This window comes from Dromiciops gliroides, chromosome 4, assembly GCF_019393635.1.
Source record: "Dromiciops gliroides isolate mDroGli1 chromosome 4, mDroGli1.pri, whole genome shotgun sequence".
Taxonomy (NCBI): Eukaryota; Metazoa; Chordata; class Mammalia; order Microbiotheria; family Microbiotheriidae; genus Dromiciops; species Dromiciops gliroides.
This window is the reverse complement of record NC_057864.1, coordinates 244,758,966-244,783,044: the sequence shown is the minus strand read 5'-3', so window position 1 is coordinate 244,783,044 and position 24,079 is coordinate 244,758,966. Positions and strand designations below refer to the sequence as shown.

Below are 24,079 nucleotides of genomic sequence, written 5' to 3'. Positions count from 1 at the left end.
TTTATCTATGACTTGGAAAAGAGTATAAATGACATGCTTATAAATTTTGCAGATAGGGGGCAGCTAGGTGTGGCGCAGTGGATAGAGCACTGGCCCTGGATTCAGGAGGACCTGAGTTCAAATCTAGCCTCAGACACTTGACACTTACTAGCTGTGTGACTCTGGACAAGTCACTTAACCCTCATTGCCAAATAAAAATAAAATACATTTTGCAGATGACACAAAGGAAGAAGGAATAGCTTAAAGCACTGGATGACTGAGTTAGGATCCAAAATATTTTTGTCTAGCAAGTGAAGCCAAATCAAACAAGACTAAGTTTAATAGTGAAGGATGTAGTCTTTTATTCCTTATTCACCTCTGCCTCTTAGAATCCCTATATTCCTTCAAAATTCAGCTCAAGCACCTGATTCACTTTGTTTCTAGTGCCCTGCTCCAGCCCACCCCCCCAATACCTTCTATCTACTTTGTATATACCCATATATGTGTGTTCAATAGAATGTAAACTCCTTAAAGTCAGGGACACTTTTGTCTTTAGATCCCCAAACGCCTCTCACAGTACCTGGCATGTAGCAGGCACTCAAATGTTCATTGATGGATTGAAAAATTCAACTTCACAAGTACAAGATGGAGAGGCATAATTAGACCAGGAGTTCCTCTAAAAAAAGACCTGGGTTGGGGACAGGCCAATAATGGCCAGTGGGATAGTCAATAAAGGACATTTGAGCCCACATTAATAAGTAGAAAGCATCCAGAACTAGAGTGGTGGTCCTTTTCATCATACTTTAGAACACACATGTATTCGGTCCTTAACACCACATTTTGGGAAGGCTAAGTTCTTCGGGGGAAAAAAAGGCAACCAGGGTAGTAATAGGTGGAGATCTATGAGGCTCAGTTCAAGAAACTGGGAAATGACTTAACAAGGGACGTGACGGCCATCTTCAAGTCCTTGAAGGACTGTGAAGAGATGGATTAGTCGTCCTTGGCCCCTGGGGCCAGAAATAGGATGGATGGGTAGAAGTTTCAAAGAAACGAATTTATTCTCCATTGGGAATAAAATAAAATAAAATCTTCCTAACAATTATAGAGCTGGCCAGAAAAACTGAATGGACCGCCTCAGGAGGTAGTGGGCTCTTTTGCATTGGGTCTTCAAAGCAAGAACGTCCGCAGGTCGTGATTCCGATGTAACGGGGATTTCTGGTCACGTTTGGGCCGGAGGTTCCCTGCCAATTCTCAGACTGGTCGGAGGGAAGCTGGGGGGGGGGGGGGCGGCGCGTCCGGTGACAAGGAGGGGGAGGGGAAGACAGAGATGCGGAGAGAGATGGAAGGAGAAGGAAAAGAAGGGGAAGGGAGAAGGAATGAAGGAGGGTGGAGGGCCGGCCTTTGGAGCACGCCCTGCTTTCCCCCACCCTCTCCGGGCAGACCCGGGAGCCCCACCCACGTCCGAGCCCACCCCCGCCCCCGCACGGAGCCCCGGCGCGCCCTCCTCTCAGCCTCCCCCTCACTTGGGCATGGTGCTCCGCGGTCCGTTGGTCGTACCGATCCGCGCCGAGCCACCGGAAGTGACGTCTGGGGTAGCGCCGAAAATGATGCTCTAAGATTGCGTCCTCCCCCTCATCTCTCTAGCTGCCTCCGCGCCGCCCTCCAATCGCTGGCTGACGCGGCTGGAGCTGCTTTCCCATTGGTTGTTGCCCGGTCGGCCCCGAGAGGTGGGAGAGAGAGAGTGAGAGAAGGGGTACTCGGGTGATTCCTTTCCCTTCTCTTTTCCATCCCAGTCTCGTGCTACAGGAACGGGCAGAGTCCAGAATGGCTTCGTTCTAGATCTTCGACTGCCCTTCTTTAAAATGTTTTCATTATTTCATTATTTTTATTTGTTTTATTATTTATTTTTATTTAAGATTCAGGCGAATTTCTTAGTAAGACATCATAGACTCACTACGAGCCCCCAGGATATTGGAACTGGGACTAGGACCCTATCCCAGGTGTCTGGAATGCGCTCCCTCTTATTCTAAGTTCCCTTCAAAGCTCAGCTCAAGCTCCACCTCCTATGAAAAACCTTTCTTGATTTCTCCTAGCAGCTAGTGTAAAAAGATTACTTTCTGTTTCTTTTGTTTCTATTTTGTTTGTCTTAAGAAAAGGAGTTCCATTTTTATCTATGTATCCCTGACACCTAAAAGTGCTTGGCACACAGGATGCCAGTCGAGAAATGCTTGTTTGTTGATTTACTGATAGAGGAAAATAGAGGGTATGGGAATCTATTAAGATTGCAAATAGAGGTGATAGGCGTTGGGAAGAAGAAAGGTTCCTGCTTATTAAAGACTGGAGTAAAGGAGAGAATGAGCAGTGCTTTCATGGGCTTTGAGACATCGGATAGGAGAAAAGATGGAGCTCCCAGGGTATGACTTCTATCCTCTAGTCAAGTGTAATGAGAAGAGGACTTAAACTGCTAGAACAAATACAACATCCTAGGAAGGAAGGAACGAAAGAATTAGTGAGTGAATGAAGGAATGAGGGAAGGAAGGAAAGGAAGGAAGGAAGGAAGGAAGGAAGGAAGGAAGGAAGGAAGGAAGGAAGGAAGGAAGGAAGGAAGGAAGGAAGGAAGGAAGGAAGGAAGGAAGGAAGGAAGGAAGGAAGGGAAAAAAATTAAGCCTTTACTAAGTGCAAAGTACAGTGCTAAACTTGGATGTACAAATAGAAAAGCAAGAGAATCCTCGCCCTCATGGACCTTATATTCTTTTGGGAGAGACAACATGTACACATATAGGGTAAATATATACAAAATATGTATGGAATGGGACCTGTTTTTCTTTGGTGTAGGGAGCTGCTATTGAGGAATTCCCTAAACAGCAATGAATCTTCAACTTAGAGGAGCCCCACAGGTTTTTTTTTGGGGGGGGGGGATGTGATTGATGTCAATCCCAGAAAAGACTGAGAAGCAGAAGTCAAGTAAGAGGAGAACCAAGAGATAGAGAGCAGTCTCATGAAAACACGGAAAGGAGAGAATATTGAGCAAGCCAACACTGTCAAATGCTGCAGAGAGATTAAGAATGAAGATTAAAAGAAGACTATCAGTTTTGGAAATTAAGGGATCATTGGTAATTATGGAGGAAGTAGTTTCAGTTAAGTGAGGAAATCAGAAGCCAAGTTGCAAAGCGTTGAGAAATAGATTAGACAGCAAGGAAATGGAAGCAAGGAATGTAGCCAGCCCTTTCTGGGAATTTTGCAGGAAAAAAAAGGAGGAGAGATATATGATGAAAGGTAAAAAGAGATGAGAAGTTCAATTTTTTTCAGGATTGTGGATGCATAGCCATTTGTAAGCAACATTGAAAGAGCCAATAGATTGGGAGATAGTGAAGATTAGAGAGTAGGAAATTATTTTGGGGGCAATGTGCTGGGGAAAATGAGAATGGATGGGATGATAGGTAGATGTAGAGGGGTTGGCTTGGTGATGAGAAAGATCCCTTCTTTATCAGAGACTGGAGTAAGGAAGGAAAGAATGGGGAATGAGTTAAAAAGATATTGAGAAGCAGAGAAAGGAAAAAAAGAGGGAGTTCATAGCAAATAGCCTCTATTTTCTCAAAAAAGTATGAGGACCTCAACTAAGAGAGTAGAGGAAGCAGGGCTTATGGAAGGCTTGTGGAGAAAAGAAAAGGATTGTAATAGTCTTTGTAGGGAATGTGATGGCATCAATTAGAATGGAGTAAAAAGATTGCATTGGGCTTCAAGGGCCCAGTTGAGATTCAATAAAATAAATGAATCCTGGACCCAATTGGTTTCCTCCATCTCTATTCAGTAGATTATCCCTATAATGATACTCTTTCCCATCTCCACACAACTGCCAAAGTGCTTTTCCTAAAGCACAGATCAGACTATGTCATTCCACTCTGCCCCTTTTCAATAAACTCCAGTGGCTCCCTGAATCAAATACAAAATCCTTTGTTTTACATTCAAAACTCTTTACAATTTGGGCCCCACCTACCTTTTCTTTTTTTTTCTTATTCTTTTTTTGCAGGGTAATGAGGGTTAAGTGACTTGGCCAGGGTCACATAGCTACTAAGTGTCAGGTGTCTGAGGCCAAATTTGAACTCAGGTCCTCCTGAATCCAAGGCTGGTGCTTTATCCACTTCGCCACCTAGTTGGCCCCCACCTACCTTTTCTCTTTTTTTCTTTTTTTTTTCAGGGTAGTAAGGGTTAAGTAACTTGCCCAGGGTCATACAACTAGTAAGTGCCAAGCGTCTGAGGCCAGATTTGAACTCAGATACTCCTGAATCCAGGGTCAGTGCTTTATCCATTGTGCCACCTAGCTGCCCACCACCTACCTTTTCAACATAATTTATATATAAAATTATTGTCCCCCTTTCATGGATGCACTCCCTCCTCACTTTTGTCCCTTAGAATATTTAATTTTGAGGGCAGCTAGGTGGCAAAGTGGATAAAGCACCGGCCCTGGATTCAGGAGGGCTTGAGTTCAAATCTGGCCTCAGACAGTTGACACTTATAGCTGTGTGACCCTAGGCAAGTCACTTAACCCTCATCGTCCCACAAAAAAAAAAGAATAGAATATTTAATTTCCTTCAAATCTCAACTGGAGGTCCATCTTCTATAATATAATTTCCTTTATATTAGTGCCTCTTCTCGTTCCCCCTCCAAATGACCTTGTATTTATTTTGCATATACTTTTTTTTTTTTGGTGAGGCAATGATGGTTAAGTGACTTGCCTACGGTCACACAGCTAGTAAGTGTTAAGTGTCTGAGGCTGGATTTGAACTTAGGTCCTCCTGACTCCAGGGCCGGTGCTCTATCCATGCATATACTTTTTATACACGTATGTTGTCTCTTTTGATGGGATATAAGATCCTTGAGGTCAGAGTCTGTTTGACTTTTGTCTTTGTAGCCCCAGCACCTAGCACAGTGTCTAGCAGAGAAAAGGCACTTAAATGTTTGCTGATTGACCGAGGGAACTTAGAAGTGTCAGTCCAAAATATCCATTTTACAGAAGCAAATGTAGCAAATCTGAGGTGAGGCAAGGCAAGTGAATAGCCTTGGGACCATAGCAAGTTGGTGAAGCTGAGGCTGCAGCCTAGGGGGTGAGTTAGATGATATCTCATATCCCTTCTTACTCTACATGCCATGTTCTGTGACTTTACTCTCTGTTCCATTGCCTGAAATGCCCTTCCCCTTCACTTATTTGCCCACTTCTTTCTCCAGGAAGCAATCCGGGATTGCCTTGATTGCTTCTGTCAGTAACCTTCCTCCTCATCCCTACCCTCCACACACATACCTTAAATAACATTTTATCTTTACTTCACTGATGTTCTTATCCTGTTGAAATGTGTATTAGTATTTCTCCCTCTTTACTAAAAGTATAAGCTCCATGAAAGCAGCAATATGTCTAGCTCATGCTATGTATACGGTAACAATGATGATTCATGCTTTAAAAGCTTATTAAGCATTGAATTTTATAAAGTCATGTTAAGTATCAAGCTTGAGTACATTTGGGAGAAAAATCAGGCTGCTGAGGGAATTCAAATCCATGTCATACATAGAATCCATGTCATATATAGATTTGGAAAAGACTTAGGGGTTTCCTGATAACACTTTGACTATTGTAAAGGCTATCATGGGGGAGGGTCATTAGCTGTGTTCTGTGTGGCCCAGGAGAGTGTTAAGACCAACAGATGAAAGTTTGGGGGCATATTTTTAGCTCAATAAGGGGCAAAAAACAATTAGAGCAAAATTGGTTATAGAATGAATGGGCACTCTTTCATTGAAGGTCTTCCAGAAAGGCCAGATGAATATATGTTGAGGATGTTGCAGTAGAGAGTTGGGTCTTTAAAATTCCTTCCAACTCTGAAGATTCTATCATCACAAGAAGTGGTCATGTTTTAGGACCAATAATAATAGCTAACATTTACATAACACTTTATGGTGTTTTTTGTTTGTTGTCTTTTTTTTTTTTAATGAGGCAATTGGGGTTAAGTGACTTGCCCAGGGTCACACAGCTAGTAAGTGTTAAGTGTCTGAGGCCAGATTTGAACTCAGGTACTCCTGACTCCAGGGCTGGTGCTTTATCCACTGCACCACCTAGCCCCCCATGGTTTGTTTGTGTGTGTGTGTGTGTGTGTGTGTGTGTGTGTGTGTGTGTGTGTGTGGCAATTGGGATTAAGTGACTTGCCTAGGGTCACACAGCTAGTAAGTGTAAAGTGTCTGAGGCTGTATTTGAACTCAGGTCCTCCTGAATCCAGGGCCAGTGCTCTATCCACTGTGCCACCTAGCTGCCCCACACTTCATGGTTTTAAACAATGACTTTTTGACAAAAATATGTAAACTAGGAGGTTCGGGCTATTATCACCATTTTACATTTGAGGAAACTGAAACACAGAGCAATATTAAGTAACCTGTTCAAAATCACATATCTAGTAAATGAAATAGCTTTGTGACTCTAAATTAATTGCTTTATCCACAGGCTATTATCAAGCACAGCCTGATGATATCAAGAAATAATCTCCAATAGGTGTCAATCATACTTGGCTCTCTGGAGATAGCATTTTGTGCTAAAAAGCAGCAGCTGGTTAGAACACAAACACAATAGTCTAGAGTTAGAAGACTTTATTCAAAAGATTATTTTCAGGTACATAAAAAAGTCTCTAAGTTTAAGAGTTTAAAAAAAAAGAAAGAATGCTACATGCTATATATACTACAGAAGTTGCCACGAATTTAATATAAAATAGTGCAAAACTTTCTATGGCTAGGCAGTAAAATCCACTCAAGGCAGAAGGTGAAATTAAAGCAGAAAGAAACATTCAGAATCCATTCAGACTAATGACATTCCATTCAGAGCATTCTCCTAGCAACAGAGCTCATTGATTCAAAGAGCTGAGCAAAGATCCTCAGTGTTACTCAGAAAGCAGGTTACTGCTATTGCTGTAGCAGCCCCCTTGGAAGTATGAGAAGGCGATAGGATGGGGGTCACACTAAATATTATACAAGAATGTTGGCCTCACATTGAGGCATTAAAGGATGAAGAGCTTAGAGGTTTATTGTCCCACCTAAATCATTGTAGTTTAGAACTGAGCATTATAGCTCTGTGCCAAATTCCTAAAGATATTCATAGATATCAAAGCAGCCTCACTCACATTCTCCACTTTCTTGGTCTTCTCCATTCCAACTGCAAAGGATGGGGGCCAACTAGGTGGTGAAGTGGATAAAGCACCGGCCTTGGATTCAGGAGGACCTGAGTTCAAATCTGGCCTCAGACACTCGACACGTACTAGCTGTGTGACCCTGGGCAAGTCACTTAACCCTCATTGCCCTGCAAAAAGACAAAAAAAAAAACCAAAACCAACTGCAAAGGATGCTGAAGATAGTTCCTGAGTCTTAGATGATTCTATTTCCATTCTTCTGTATACTGTAAAGCTACCCAGATTTTTATCTGAAAGTAAACTAAGTTCTAGATGCTAAGATGCATGAAAGTAGTAAGTAGAAAATGCTTTTCTTCTTGTGATCTTGAACTTGTTCCAGCTCTCATCTTTCATCAACAACCCATCCCCCATTCTGTCAAATCCAGAGGGCATATTGGCCTAGTATAGTCCTTTAGATTCTGAACTCCCTTAGTTCTGAACTCCTTCCAGTAGAAGAGATTTAGAGGGGGCAGCTAGGTGGCGCAGTGGATAGAGCACCGGCCCTGGAGTCAGGAGTACCTGAGTTCAAATCCGGCCTCAGACACTTAACACTTACTAGCTGTGTGACCCTGGGCAAGTCACTTAACCCCAATTGCCTCACTAAAAACAAAAAAAAACAAAAAACAAAAAAAGAAGAGATTTAGAGTTGTTGTTGCTATTGTTGTTCAGTTGTGGCTAACATATGACCATGTTATCCGTGGGGTTTTCTTGGTAAAGATACTGGAGTAATTTGCCATTCCTTCTCTCCCTTCCTTCCTGCCTCCCCCACTGGAAGGGAGGGTCTTAATGAACTCTCCCCATACTGAATTTGGCCCATACACTTCTCCATTAAGGCAAACAGAGGTTAAGTGACTTGTCCAGGGTCACAGAACTAAAATATGTCTGCGGGGCACCTAGGTGGTGCAGTGCATAGAGCACCAGACCTGGAGTCAGGAGGACTTGAGCTCAAATCTGGCCTCAGACACTTGACACTTACTAGCCATGTGACCCTGGGCAAGTCACTTAACCCCAATTGCCTCACCAAACAAACGCAACCTAAAAAATGCCTGAGATCAGATTTGAACTTAGTTCTTTCTGGCTCCAGGTTCAGCACTCTGTCTACTGCACCACCAAGCTCCCTCTTTAGAGTCTTAGATTATTAGAGTCTAGAGACTGCTATGCCAACAAAAATCTATTCTAGAGAAAAAGAAATTGGATAGAGAGAAATGACGCTGGGATCATCAAACAACCTCTCTAAAAATTAATGAATTGGGGCAGCTAGGTGGCGCAGTGGATAGAGCACTGGCCCTGAATTTAGGAGGACCTGAGTTTAAATCCAGCCTCAGGGCCTCAGACCCTTGACACTTACTAGCTGTGTGACCCTAGGCAAGTCACTTAACCCCAATTGCCTCACCAAAAAAAAAAAAATTAATGAATTGCCTTCAAGAGGCATTTTTTGAATGTGACACAATTCCTATATAAATAGGGGCATATTGAATGAATGAATTTGGGCTGCTTGGTTTATCTGAGCACGCCCAGATTGCCCAACACAGAGGCACCCTGCTTCTTGGAGAAAACATCCTATATTCTCCAAACACATGGGTAGGAGTACCCTCTTTTGATTGACTGAATAGCTGGAACAGGCTGCATCTTTAAAAACTTTGATATAGGGACACTTTGAGAGTGCTTGGAGTCCAGAGAAGGTGAAAGTTCACCCACAATGCAGGCACCATGAACTGAACCAGTGAGGGGAGGAAGGGCTACTTCCTCTGCCTCTTCCCTTTTAGATGAGATGGCCCCAAGAAATGAGCCTGGGGGTTTTGTTTGTTCTGATTCATTTTTACCTTCTCTGTTTCAGGTATAGGATGTAGGATCCCCTCTAGACCCAGAGTTATAGAGCTATGACATCCTCAGAACCAGGATTCCAGACTAGATGTTATAAACCTACCCATGAATAAAGCCCTGAGAAACCAGGATGCCTGGAACTAAAGTCTAAGAAAGACTTTAGATTGAGAACCTAGGTATGTGTTTTATAGAAACCGAACTAAACTGTAAACCCAATCCCCTTCCCCTCCCCAGTGTGAGATGGTAAATTGTAAAGATATTAAGAAGTACACATGGGGAGGGAGTCATGAAGTTGCAAGTTAAGGTAGGAAAAAGAGGCAAAGTAGGTGGAATGGGGGACTTCAGTCATTCCATCTGCATCCCACTGAATCTGAATTTGTAGTCTATAGGTCTAAAAAATGGGAAAGGAAGTGAATTTTTTAAATGGCAATAGAAAGATTTATCTTAATTTTAAATTTTTTGTTAGATTCTGAATTTAACAAACACCAAAAATTAGAACAGTTCTATATACAAAGAAGAACAGGACATAGGATTGTGTATGTATGTTAAACCATGAATCTCTATTAGATATACTTTACATTTTTTAAAAAGTCTATAATAAATTCAGCATGTAAGTACAAAAGCTGCCCTACTTGTCTACATCCTTCTGTTCTCTTCTGTGCGTTTAAAAAGATGCTTCACTGACCTTCTTTTGTTTCTTTTTTTAGGCAACACTAATCACTAGCTCCCTCTTCTTTCCTCCTCACATTAAAAAAAAAAAAAAACACAGTCCGATAAGCCGTCCCATTCATCACAGCACCTTTTCCAAACTTTTTTAGCTCTCCTTCAAACCCTCTATTGCTCTCTATCTCAACTCTCAGCTGAGATCCTTGTTTTGTATTTCACTGACAATCCTGAGGCCGTTTGCCAAGAGCTCCTTCCTCTTTCTTCCTCTTCTCACTTCATTCAGATGCTTTCTGCCACAATATTTTCTTTCATCCCAGTTTCACATGAAAAAGTGTCCCTTCTCCTTGCTAAGGTAAATCTTTCAACATCACCTTTCATCTTATTTAATCCTTGCTTCTCCTCTCCAGTATTCTATCATCCACACTTTGTCACGATCTTCAATCTCTCCCTATATCTACTGGCTCCTTCCCTACTCTGCCTACAAACCTGCCCATGTCTCCCTACATTCTTTAAAAAACAACAACCCTCACTTGATCCAACAGTCCCCAATATTTATCATTCTGTAGTTCTCTTTTTCATAGCTAAACTCTTTTTCTAGACTCTCTTCAGTCTGGCTTCCTACCTCATCATCATTCAATCAAAACTGCTATCTCCAAAGTTACCAATAATTTCTGTCTGTCTGTCTCTCTGAATTGTATTTGATGAGGATGGTCAAACATTACCAATATCAAGGAAATTTCTAGTTCAAGAATAAATATACCAACCCATCAAAATGAGTCCGGCAATTTGAGAATATGATTGACAATAGCCCTAAACATATGACATATGTAGATTATGGAAAATGGAGTACACATTTCTAGATGTCTTAGCTATCATAGGAACTTCAATCAGCCAACAGGAATGTCAGAGCATTTGGTTAAGCAATTAGAACATTTGTAGGGAATGGTCAAATGTGCAGTGTGACCATCCCTGTGTGACGTAAGGAGATAAGTGTCATTTGAAGTCTCTTGGCTCTGATTCTCTCTCCTCACTTCTTCCTGGTGAGCAAAGAAGCACTCCTTGGCTCATTCATATCAACGCTCCCCTAAATTCCCTAATCTTCCAAAGAACTGTGACTTTCAGACCTACCTACCTTTACATTCTCATGAGATCATGTGTCACATGCTAATGCCAGTTCCTCTGCTGTCTTGAGAAGTACAAACAACATTGTACATTCAGTCCAAGCTAGTGGTCCAAGCTAAATGGAGCTGGTCTGAAGGTCGGTAGACCTCATTTTTTAAAGAGATGAGTCAAGCGGCAGCTAAGTGGTGCAGTGGATGGAGCACCTGAGTTCAGGAGTACCTGAGTTCAGGTCCGACCTCAGACACATAACACTTACTGGCTGTGTGACCCTGGGCAAGTCACTTAACCCCAATTGCCTCACTAAAAAAAAAAATTTTTTTAATGAGTCAAAGTAGAAATTAAGGAAGTCCTACCCTATTAACAATAGACACCCCCTCAATCCTTCCATACAATTCACTGAGGGCTTATTGTTTTGGCTAGAGCCACTCAAAAAGTAGTAGGTATTTAGACATACAGTAATCAAGGTATATAGTTATGAGTACCTGTTATGGCTGTGATAAATATAAATTCATCTTAGTTATTGATTCTCCTATATGTATACATACATGCATATATACATATATAAATAGGCATAAGTACACACACATTTTAGTACACCAATGGAGTGGGGGTGTGTGTGTGTATGTGTATGTGTGTGTACGTATGTATGGAGGGGCACTTAGGTGGTGAAGTAGAGTTCTGGGTCTGGAGTCAGAAAGAATCATCTTCTGAATTCAAATCTGGCCACACATACTTACTTGTGATATGACTCTAAAACAGTCACTTTCACCCTGTTTGTCTCAATTTCCTCATCTGTAAAATGCGCTAGGAAGGAAATGGCAAACTACTCCAGCATCTTTGCCTAGAAAACCCCAAATGGGTTCATGAAGAGTCAGACACCACTGAATAAAGGTCTGGGTCCAGAAAATGAATGGAGAAAGGGTTGGTTCATGCTCTGGGTGGCATTTCTCCCTGACCAGAGCTCCATGGGTTTGCTGCACCAGGATGCAGGTGTCTACAGGTATCCTTAGACTCCTATTAAGTCTTGGCAGGTCAGAATGGAAACCTCTCACCCCTGGACTAACTGGTCTTCCCATAAATGATCTTTTTTCTTTCCTTTCTTTTTTTTTTGTGAGGCAATTGGGGTTAAGTGACTTGCCCAGGGTCACACAGCCAGTAAGTGTTAAGTGTCTGAGGCTGGATTTGAACTCAGGTCCTCCTGACTCTAGGGCCAGTACTCTATCTACTATGCCATCTAGCTGCTCTTAAATGATCTTTTCATGGCCAAATCCAAAGGCCTTCTTTCTTTTTAACCTTTCTGTAGCTTTTGACACTGCTGGCCACTCTGTTCTCCTTGATACTCTTTTCTCTCTAGGTTTTTCTTTTTTTTTCCTCTCCTTTTTTTTTTTTGTGGGTGGGGGGCAATGAAGGTTAAGTGACTTGCCCAGGGTCACACAACTATCAAGTGTCAAGTGTCTGAGGTCAGATTAGAACTCAGGTCCTTCTGAATCCAGGGCAGGTGCTTTATACAATGTGCCACCTAGTTGCCCCCTCTCTAGGTTTTTCTGACACTGTTTTCTCCTGGTTCTTCTAACTCCTCCTCAGACTCCTTTGCTGGATCTTCATCCAGGTCACATTGAGTAACTATGGGTATCTCCAGGAAGCTCTGTCCTGGGCCCTCTTCTCTGCTCCTTCTATAATATCTCTCTTGATCTTATCAGCTCCCATAGATTTTATTATCATCTCTGTGCAGATAATTCCCAGAGCTATATATCCAGACCTACTGTCTCTTATGGCTCATTTTCATATCTCAAAGTGGGTGTCCTGTGGACAGCTTTTAAAAAAAATTAATGTTTTTGTTTTAATCAGACAAAATCCATCTTCTCATTTTTCTTCCCAACACCTGCACACAATTGAGAACACAAGAAAAATAAAATCCATTACAAACATGTATAGTCTATAAAAATAAATGTCCACATTGGCCGTGTTCAAAAAAAATTGTCTCATTCTGCATTCTGAGCTCTTTATCCCTCTATCAAGAGGTGGGTAGCTTGTTTCATCACGAGTATTCTGGAATCCTGATTGGTTATTATTCTGATAAGAGCTCAGCATAATAGTAATCTATCACATTTATATACCATAACTTCATGTGTTCGCCAATTTATGCAAACCCACTTAGATTCCCATTATTTGTCACCTCAAAAAGAGGTACAAATATTTTTGTCCATCATTAGAGTTCATTTTAATAGTATTTTATTTTCAAATTATGTATAAAGACACTTTTTAGCATTTTGTTTTGTTTTGTTTGGGGGGGGGGTTGTGGGGCAATAAGGGTTAAGTGACTTGCCCAAGGTCATACAGCTAATAAGTATGTCAAGTGTCTGAGGCTGGATTTGAACTCATGTCTTCCTGAATCCAGGGCCAGTGCTTTATCCACTGCACCACCTAGCTGCCCCCTTTTTTGTTTTAAAAGATTTTGAGTTCCAAATTTTTCTCTCTAAAATGGTAAGCAGGGGGCAGCTAGGTAGCGCAGTGGATAAAGCACCGGCCTTGGATTCAGGAGGACCTGAGTTCAAATATGGCCTCAGACGAAGGGCAGCTAGGTGGCACAGTGGATAAAGCACTGGTCCTGGATTCAGGAGGACCTGAGTTCAAATCCATCCTCAGATACTTGACACTTATTAGCTGTGTGACCCTGGCAAGTCACTTAACCCTCATTGCCCTGTTTTAAAAAAAAAAAAAATGGCCTCAGACACTTGACATTTACTAGCTGTGTGACCCAGGGCAAGTCACTTAACCCTCATTGCCCCACAAAAAAAAAAGTTTGAAATGGTAAGCAATTTTATATAGGTTACATATGTGCAATCATATATGACATATTTCCATATTCACAGTTGTGAAAGAAGAAACAGATCAAAAGGAAAAAACCCACCAAAAAATAAAGGAAGTGAAAATACTAGATTTCAATTTGCATTCAGAGTCCATCAGTTCTTTCTGACCCAGGTGTTCTCTTTTTACTAATACTTGGTATGCTTTTAGAGGAATTTTGAGATAATTAGAGACAATTTTAGAGGAAAGACATTAGTATTAAGGGGGATCAAGAAAGACTCCTTGGGGCAGCTAGGTGGCACAGTGGATAGAGCACCAGCCCTGGATTCAAGAGGACCCAAGTTCAAATCTGACCTCAGACACTTGACACTTACTAACTGTGTGCAAGTCACTTAACCCCAATTGCCTCACCAAAAAAAAAAAAAAAAAAAAAGACTCCTTGCAGGTGGTGATGTTTTAGCTGAGCTCCACATACATAGCATGTGCTTCTGAGCCAAGCTGTCATTGCTACTTGGTTGGGAGTAAGGGAGAGACATCTCCTTCAGCAGCCGATTTCCTGCAAGGTACAAGAAAAAATGTCAAAGAGCTGACAGTCCCAAAGTATAACCAGCTTGCTTTTATAGGCCATAAGGGGGCAGCTGCTCTTCAATCCACCAGTTAGGAGAAATTTCCTGTATCCCATCCCCTTGCCTGGGAACTTTCCTGATCCATTCCTCTGATACTCTTTTCCCAGTTCAATACTGCTTTCCTTTAACAAGTCAAACAAGGGTGCTTTGGATTCCACTGAACCATTTCCTCAATTCTGGACAACTTTCTTCTCACTTGGGAAGGGTGCAGTAGTTCATTTAGACTCAGTTCTTAATTACCTCATCCAGGGTCATACAAAGAGTCACAACAATGTCTTTGATAATCAGTTCTCAAACACTCCCAAATTTTAAGAGGGTTTTTTTTTTTTCTTTAGATGAAGGACCAGACTTCCAGTAGCTGGGAATGCCTAAAGTTTTAGTCACTCCCACACCTATAATCACAAATATTCAATGCAAAGTTTTACAAAGTTACCACACCCTGTCTTGATGCTTATAAAGGCCTGCCCCAACCCAGTTAGGTGGTGCAATGGATAGAGTGCCAGGCCCAAAGTCAGAGGACTTAAGTTCAAATCCAGCTTCAGACACTTGTTAGTTCTGTGATCCTGGGCATGTCACTTAATCATATTTCCTCAATTTCCTCATCCGTAAAATGAGCTGGTGAAGGAAATGGCAAACCAGTATCTTTGCCAAGAAAACCCCATATGGTATCACAAAGAGTGGAACACAACTGGAAAAAAAAACAACTAAACAGCACCCCAAAGTCACAGATGCATACTGTGACAAATTATTTTTTGGCTATAGTAACTCATGAAATTCTCTAAGACATGGAGATATTATGAGTACTTACTCTACACTGGAAAGACAAGTGATGCAGTGTAATGGATACTACCTTTGGAGTCAGAGGACCTTGGTTTCAAATTTTCTCTCTCTCCCACTTACTATCTTCATGACCTAGGACAAGTCACTTGAGAATTATCTTAGAATAATGAAAAGAATAAAGGATTTGGAGTCAGTCAAACTCTTGGACAAGTCACTTAACTCTGTAGGCTTCAGTTTCCTCAATTTTAAACTTAAAAATTTTTTAAATAATTTAAATAAGTTTTAAATTATGGTTAGATTAGATGGCCTCTGAGGTCCTAAATCACAGCCCTAAATCTGTGATTCTGTGAGTGCGTGTAGTAAAGAAACCACAGGTTTTTCTGAAGTATCATATGTCATGAAAATTTTCATTTTCTTGTGAAAATAAGTTTTTAATGATGGGATAAACCTTTCTACCACCAGTTTCAGCTTTTTTCTCTCAAGACTAAACACGATTCTCTATAAGAGACTAAGAAAATGTTGATTTCTCTTCAATAATTTTTCATGTTGGGTTTATTTTTGTCATACAATCAAGCAATTCTTGTACTTCAAATATCAGGAGAACAAACTCTGCTGCCCAAACTTTTAAACATGGCAAGACTTGGGAAATTTGCCTGAGTTTCCTATTTAAATAAATGAAACATAACAAAACCCCCTACAAACTCTAGGAGAGGATGCAAAATCCTTCTGATATAAGGGATGGAAAGAGAGATTAGAGAAATCTGGCACCTATAGGAAAAACAGACCAACTGGGAGAAGAAGAAGGGAAAAGCCCAGATTGAACCAATGTAAACAAGTTAAGTAAATGAAAGAAGTCTACCTCACAATTCAAAAGAAAATCCCAGAAAAGGATCATAAAGAATGGCAACTAGAGTGAGAGCCCACCCTGACCCCAAGGCAAGGGGAAAAGGATATCAAAGTTCCAGCCTAGTTCTCACCAAATTCTAGAAGTGTTGCAGTTCAGCCTGAGCTGAATAATGTTTTTATATAATTGAAGGAAATGCTGATTACTTCAATTAGAAGTTAGTGAAGGGGCAGCTAGGTGTCCCAGTGGATAGAGCACTGGCCCTGGATTCAGGAGGACCTGAGTTCAAATCTGCCCTTAGACACTTGACACTTTCTAGCTGTGTGGCCCTGGGCAAGTCACTTAACCCCAATTGCCTCACACACACACACACACACACACACACAGTTAGTGAAAATTGAGATTTAATTTTTTTCATCATTCAAATGTGCTGACCCCCTGAAATCTTTCCACAGACCATTGGTCCGTGGGTCCTAGGGTAGAATCCCAGTACTAGATGAATCCCCTGGTCACAGATGTATACTAAGTGGAACAGGCCCAGGCAAAAGACCTCAAGAGCATGTATGGTCTTCTCTCCAGTCTGCCTCTAGCTTTGGGGAGCCTGGGACTAGCAGAGAAGACCTAGCCTGGAGGTCCTGTCTGCTTCAGCTTGTTAATATGAATGTATGGATCACCTGGATTTGATAGAGTTGCTTTATTATCCAAAACTATTTTATGAAATCCTGGATTTCATAAAATTGTTATTTTATGTTATTGAAGAACAAAATGCCCTTCAACTGAACTCCAAACTGAACCCAAATAGCCAGCAGATAAGTCCCTATCTGGTGACTTCTTTCCCCAGGATAGTAAGTCCCTATCTTGTGGGGACATCTAGGAGTCCTCATCCTTGCCAAACCCTTTTTTTGGGAATCATGTAATCTTATCATAGTGTTTCTGTATTTCCTACATACTTGTTATAACTGAAATTGTTAAAACTGCTTTGCATTACATTCATTCTTGTTGCAGTATTGGCTTTTGGGTTGATCTGTATCATGCTAATGAAATTAATAACACCCTGTAACCAGTGAGCAAAGAAACCTTATCTACCCTCAGAAAGAGGGAGTCTTCGAGCTCCTTCTTTGGAAGGGGTCTCTGCATGAATCATGCTTGCTTGTTATTAGGATGAAATAAATATGTGCTCAGTTTTCCTACCAATTCTCTGATCTGGTTTTCTGTGAGGTGCTTACTTCTTGTAGGAAAGGCGGGGATGGCCTTCTCTGGTCTGTCTATGTGAGTTTCTGGTTTTGTTTATTTTGTAGGAGGATAGGTATGAGAACTATATTAAAATTTTTTTTGGTGAGGCAATTGGGTTTAAGTGACTTGCCCAGGGTCACACAGCTAGTAAGTGTCAAGTGTCTAAGGCCGGATTTGAACTCAGGTACTCCTGAATCCAGGGCCAGTGCTCTATCCACTGCTCCACCTAGCTACCCCACCTGGTTTCTTCTTAATGGAACTAGATGCCCCTTGGCCAGGTACCCCCCAGAATTCCCCTTCCATCCCTGCTTCCTGCTTCCTTTTGAATGTTGTCTTTCCACATTAGATTGTAAGCTTCTTGAGAACAGGGATTGTCTTTTTCTTATTTCTATCTTCAGCACTTAGTATAGTACCTGGCACATAGGTACTTAATTAATGTTTATTGAATTGAAAAATTTATCAATAAGTATTAAAAAAATGATCCAAGTCACCACCAATAAGAAAAATGTAAACTAAAATAACTGAGGTTTTACCTCACTCCAATCAAATTGGCAAAGGTAACAAAAGAGGAATATAACTACTGTTGATGGGCATGTGGGACAACAGATATACTCCTGTACTCTTGATGGAGCTATAAATTTGTACAACCATTCTAGAAAACAATTGGGAGCTATAAATGTCACCAAGCTATATATACTCAGTGGCCCAGTGATGCTATTATTAGGTATGTACCCAAATGAGGTCAAGGACAGAAGAAAAGAACCCATGTGTAGTAAAATATTTATAGCAGCACTTTCTGTTGTAGCAAAGAAGAGGAAACAAAATAAGAACCCAACAATTGAGGAATAGATAGACAAAGCAATTGAAATAGAACTTTATTGTGCCATAAGGAAATTAATAATATGACAGATTCAGAGAAACCTAGAAATACTTGTATGAAGTGACAGAATACAGTAAGCAGAAGCAGGAGAATTTACTTGATAATCACAATAACAATAGGGAGGGAAAGAACTCTTAAAGAACTTAGAACTGTGACCAAAGCATTGGCCAATCATGACTTCAGAACATTGTAGATGAAGAATGATTCCCATAATTGCTAATTTGAAGAGAGGTTATTGACTCGAGCAATATTCTCCAGAGTAAGTTCTGAGACTCCAGAGGGGACCACGAATCAATCCTCAGGAGTCCCAAGACTTCATTCCAAGGAGCATTTGATCGACTGGTCAGAGGGTAGGAAAATGGGTGGTATTCTTCCTCCCATAGCACACCTAGACTTATCTTCCAGAATTGGAACACTCCCCCCATAAAGTCTCAGTGACCCACTCCCAGTGTCCATTTAATCAATTCTTGAGTCCCAGATGTCCTGTGTAGTCATCTTGGAAATATCTTCTTTTGGACATTCTAGAATAGGCCTCATTCCCAGGGCAGCTCTGAAGGGGACTCTGCTTCTCTGGTTCAAATCACTTGTTCATATAAATCCCACATGAGGGAGGTGGTATCCAAGGCCTGGGATTTTTTTTGTTTTGGTTTGGTTCAGTCTGGTTTTGTCACTTCTCTTTATTTATTTAAAAAAATATTTTTAGGGGCACATAGGTGGTGTAGTGGATAAAGCACCAGCCCTGGATTCAGGATGATCTGAGTTCAAATCCGGCCTTAGACACTTGACACTTACTACCTGTGTGACCCTGGGCAAGTCACTTAACCCTCATTGCCCCCCACAAAAAATAAATAAATAAAATAAAAAAATAAAAGATCTGTAGAGTGCTTTACAAATATCATCTCACCTGATTAAAAAATATTTTTTATTTATTTCATTAAAAATGATTGTTTAGAATTTTTTTACATATATTTGACATGTCCTTTGTATTTTGACAAAGGACAAACAACAACATATATATATATATATATACATACACACATATATGTTACGTATATGTGTATATCTATGTACGTATATACAGATATATCTAATCCAATTCAATTCAATAAACATTTATTAAGTTCCCACTATGGGCTAGCCATTGTGCTAAATGCTAGGGAATACAAATTAATTAATAAAAATGAATAATTAGAAATTAATTAATAAAAACAGTGCCTGCTCTCAAAGAGTATACAGTCTAATGGGGGAAGGGGCAACACATAAAAGGAAGAAGGAATGTTTGGGGATGATAAAAGGTACCTGGGGTTTCAATTCCTCTGAACAGATGCCCTTCCCAGGATAAGCTTATCATTTCTAATCTCATCACCATGCTGTTAACTCAAGCCTTGATTGACACTACCTCCCTCAGCTTCTTATCCCCTCTGATTGGAGGTCTGGAGGGTGGAGTACCAAACTCTTCTCAATGCCTTCCTTTACAGAGGGCAGAAATTAAACTTCTACTCATCCCACTTTGCATCCGCAGCTCTGTTTGGTTTCAACTCCATGCAACAAGATGCCCCCCAAGTACCTTTTATCATTCCCCCAAAGTTCCTTCTTCCTTTTATGTGTTGCCCCTCCCCCCATTAGATTGTATACTCCTTGAGAGCAGGCACTATTTTTATTAATTAATTTCTAATTATTCATTTGTATTCATTTGTATTCCCTAGCGCTTAGCACAATGGCTAGCCCATAGTGGGAACTTAATAAATGTTTATTGAATTGAATTAGATTAGGTATATCTTGGGTATCAACCTTTATCAGAGGAATTTTCTGTGAAGATTTTTAAAAATTAATTGTTTCCCTTATGATTCTGACTACATTTATTTTGTTGTGCAGCTTTTCAATTTTTTGTAAATAAAATGGTTAATTTTATCTTTTATGATCATCTCTAACCCTCCTCTGGCCATAACTGTGTACAAAAATTAATTATTCATAACTATAACTAACCTGGGAAAATTACAATAACTGGACTTATGGAAAATTACGATTATATGAAAAATGATAAATTTAGAAAAATTATAATTGGGCCGCATGTCCCTTCATGGTCGCCATTCAAATGTGAAATATTTTTTACCTGACTGGGCCTAATTTGGGGGGACTGATGCTATGGATGACTAAACTTTCTGAGTGGAGGACTAATCTGGGGACTTTTGACTATTTGGCTATCTGACTGCGTTTAATTTAATATGGGCCGTTTATAAAGTTCCACCACACTGCTCCACTCCCAAATTGATAAGCAAAATATTAAGAAGCCTCTTAACTAAATAATCAAAGCAGAGTTTATTTATGAGATACTATTTCAAATTAGGAATACAGGGAAATAAAGTGTACAACCTGACTGCTTTCCTGCGGTCTCTTTCCACTGCGTCTCTTTCCCACCTGCTGCGCTTCGAACTTCTTGACTACAATAAGGGCCTTAGCCGCCTCCTGCCTCAGGACACATTACACTTTCCCTGGTTTGTATTAAGGCCTGTAACCTTGTCAGACCCGTCTCTCCTTTTCCGAACCGAACTCTCCTCCGTCCTTGTCCGTGCTCCCATCTAATCACCCCTCTCTAATCTTGTCTCTCTATCTAGTCCGTCCTCGCTCCTTCTTTTTTTCTCCTGTCTAACTCCCAGGTCTATATATACCTTTTCTTCTCTCCACGCAAATCTCGGGGCTTCCTTCCCCCCCCAGACCAAGCTAATCTGCCAGCCAGGGCTGCAGCTGGTTTGGGGGGGGGGTGTACTCCCACTTCACGTGCCTCAGCACAGGCTATCTTTCAGATAGCTCCACTCAGGTCGGAGGGAGCTGGGGCTTTTTTTTCCCCAGCTGTCTGACCTGTCCTTTCATATAGCCCACGGGGCTTTTTCCGCTCAGTTGAAGCTGAGGAGGAGGGGGAGAGACCCTGAGGGCCTAAGGCTTTCTAATCTCAGCCTAAAGGTAAGGTCCCCAAATCAAAATAAATTTCCACAACTGTAAAGAGTTTCTCTTTCTCCTCTTAATTTTTTAGATGATATGACCTTTATTTAGGTCATGTTTCCATTTGGAATTTATTGTGGCAAATGGCATATCAGTCTAAACCTAATTCTATCTTATATCTTTCTCATTTTCCTAGCAGTTTTTGTTAAAGAGGAATCTTACCCCAATAGTAGTTGGTGTTCTTGAGTTCTTTGAGAGAGACAACATACAAATAGCTATGTACAAACAAGATATATAGGGGCAGCCAGGTGATGCAGTGGATAAAGCACGGGCCCTGGATTCAGGAAGACCTGAGTTCAAATCCGAACTCAGACACTTGACACTTACTAGCTGTGTGACCCTGGGCAAGTCACTTAACCCATGTTGCCCCGCAAAAAAAACAAAAACGAAAAACCAAAACAAACAAGATATATAAAAGATGAATTGGGGATAATCCCAGAAGGAAGGCTTCAGAGCCAGCAATCTGGCTCTCATATCACTCTGGTTTTGAAAGAAATTATTCTGAGCAGAAGCCACAGGTCTGTTGCGGCCAAGGCTTGGTCTGTTCTTATATACTTTTTAACCTTTGGAGAGAGCCAGAATCTACTTTTTTTTTTTTAATTTTTTAATTTTTTGCGGGGCAATGAGGGTTAAGTGACTTGCTCAAGGTCACACAGCTAGTAAGTGTCAAGTGTCTGAGGCTGGATTTGAACTCAAGTCCTCCTGAATCCAAGGCCAGTGCTTTATCCACTGTGCCACCTAGCTGTCCCCTCAGAATCTACTTTAAAACACATAGCTGAAGAAGTCCTTATGCAGAGCCATCACCTTTCCAGGTACCTGGCCAATTTTGCACATCAATCCACATCTACAGAGAAGGCTGATCAGTAGCCTCCAGTTGTAAAATTCAAGATTCAGCCTCTTCTTCTTTACTTCCTCCTCATCCCATGGGGCTTCCTTCTGTGGTCTGTGGCTAGGTGGCCAGTGTCAAGTGATGAGAAGGGTAGAGATAGAGGAGCCAAAGGAGTGAAGAGGAGAGCCCAGGGCTTTACCCCATGGGTAACACCTATCCAAACCTGTCCAAAACAAGGTTAAAGGAGAGGAATTCAGGTGTCGGATCAGTGGGTTGGAGAGATGCTGATTAGGCTTGGCTGAGGGGATGTCATCATGGACTTCAAAAAGCCATCTAGTCTGTGTGATAGCTCTATGTAGAGCCGTTTGGAAAATGAGCCAAGAAACACAATTATCTCTTCTTTTCTTTTTTTTTTTTAGTGAGGCAATTGGGGTTAAGTGACTTGCCCAGGGTCACACAGCTAGTAAGTGTTAAGTGTCTGAGGCCGGATTTGAACTCAGGTACTCCTGACTCCAGGGCTGGTGCTCTATCCACTGAGCCACCTAGCTGCCCCCTATCTCTACTTTTCTTAAGAATTTCCAGAGAAAGATACTCTTTCCTTGCCAAAATCACTGATGAGGAAAAGTACAGGAAAGGAGAAAAGTGTTCTCTCTCCTTATAGCAGAAAAGTCACTCAATTTAATGAAGAGACCATCAATAAGAAAGAAAGGAAAAGTTGAAAAATAAAAAGACTTTGTGTCTAAATATTAAGGTGAGAAACTTCAGTGGTTTCAGTCACCTTGATCCAAACAAAAGAGAATATCAAAAGAAAGATATTCGTGAACTAATAGAGACTTATTTATATCAGCTCAATAGTAAACTGGAACAGATTGGGTTGTATGCATAACAGCACCAAGGGCAGACAGAGAGGGAGGCAGGTATCTCAAAAAACAGCCATCACACAGATGATGGACCATGAGTATAAACTCTATGAAGGATACAGCATGGCAGTTCCTGGTGTTGTGAATAGAAAACACCTGAGAACTTTTAGGTAGCAGGATGATGATCTAAAGAAATTGCTAAATATTAAGATGAGAAAACTTGGTACTGAGATGTAGTTTCTGTCAAGGGTAAGAAGGAACATGTGTCTGTAGAGTAGTGTTTGGGAAGAATAGATGACAAAGATAGATTAAGTGACTCAGATAAGGCAATGCTTGAGGTGGCATTAATTCTAATTGATTTGACTGAACAAGAAATAATTATACTATGATATTCTCAAGTATTGTGGGCAGCTAGGTGGTACAGGGGCTAGAGCACTGGGCCTGGAGTCAGGAAGACTCATCTTCCTGAGTTCAAATCTGACCTCAGACATTTCCTAGCTGTGTGAAACTGGGCAATTCACCTAACCCTTTTGCCTCAGTTTCCTCATCTGTAAAATGAGCTGGAGAAGGAAATGACAAACTACTCCAATCTCTTTGTCAAGAAAACTCCAAATGGGGTCATGAAGAGCCATCCATGACTGATAAACAACTAAACAACAATAACAACAACAACAACAACAAAAACCTCTCATGCATCACTAGTAAATATTCTGGTCATACAGATTTCCGGTCTCTTCTATTCTGGTCTGTGCAATAATATTTGGATGCAATTTCAAAGAAATGTTACTGAGTCTAATTTGAAGAAGAATGCTTAATATTTTAATGTAAGGCACAAAAAGATGTATGCTGGTGATAATTTTACTTGAGTGTATCTGGGTGAAGAAAAAGGAATTGGTATATTAGTTCAGGTCCTGTTATTACACAGGATATTAGGGTTGGAAAAGACCTCCAGGTTCTTCTATGTGGTCAAACCCTAAATACACAGGAATCTCTTCCCTCATATACCCTTCAAGTGGTCATCCAGTCTGTGTTAGAAGATGTCCAGTGATGGGGAGCCAATTGTTCTCAGAGTCAGCCTATTCCATTTTTGGATAACTCTAATTATTAGGAAGTCTTTCCTTACCTCAATTTGCCTCTTTGCAGCCTCCACCATCATTGTTCCTGGTTCTGGTTCTGTCCTTAGGCTCATCAGCAGAAACCATTTCCTTTTATCACAATAGTTCTTTTTTTTTCAATCTTAATAGTATTTTATTTTTTCCTGTTACATGTAAATAAAGATAGTTTTCAACATTTTTTTAATTCTAAATTTTATTTTTTTCAACATTTGTTTTTATAAGATTTCTAGTTCCAAATTTTTCTTCCTCCTTCCTCTCCCTCCCCCCCACCAAGACAGCAAGCAATCTGATATAGGTTATATATGTACAATCAC

General features: G+C 40.8%; 1 protein-coding gene and 1 pseudogene across 1 annotated transcript in view; one reads left to right on the top strand and one right to left on the bottom strand.

The window, feature by feature from the left end:
- The window catches only part of SNRPC (small nuclear ribonucleoprotein polypeptide C), a 32,325-nt gene extending 30,710 nt beyond the window's left edge, over positions 1–1,615 (bottom strand). Inside the window, exon 1 of the mRNA XM_043999348.1 lies at positions 1,503–1,615. Coding sequence (XP_043855283.1) covers positions 1,503–1,510 — 8 coding nt within the window. The 5' untranslated portion in view covers positions 1,511–1,615. The remainder of the gene's footprint in view (positions 1–1,502) is intronic.
- LOC122754966 lies at positions 1,509–22,887 on the top strand (annotated as a pseudogene).
- Positions 22,888–24,079: the final 1,192 nt, after the last annotated feature.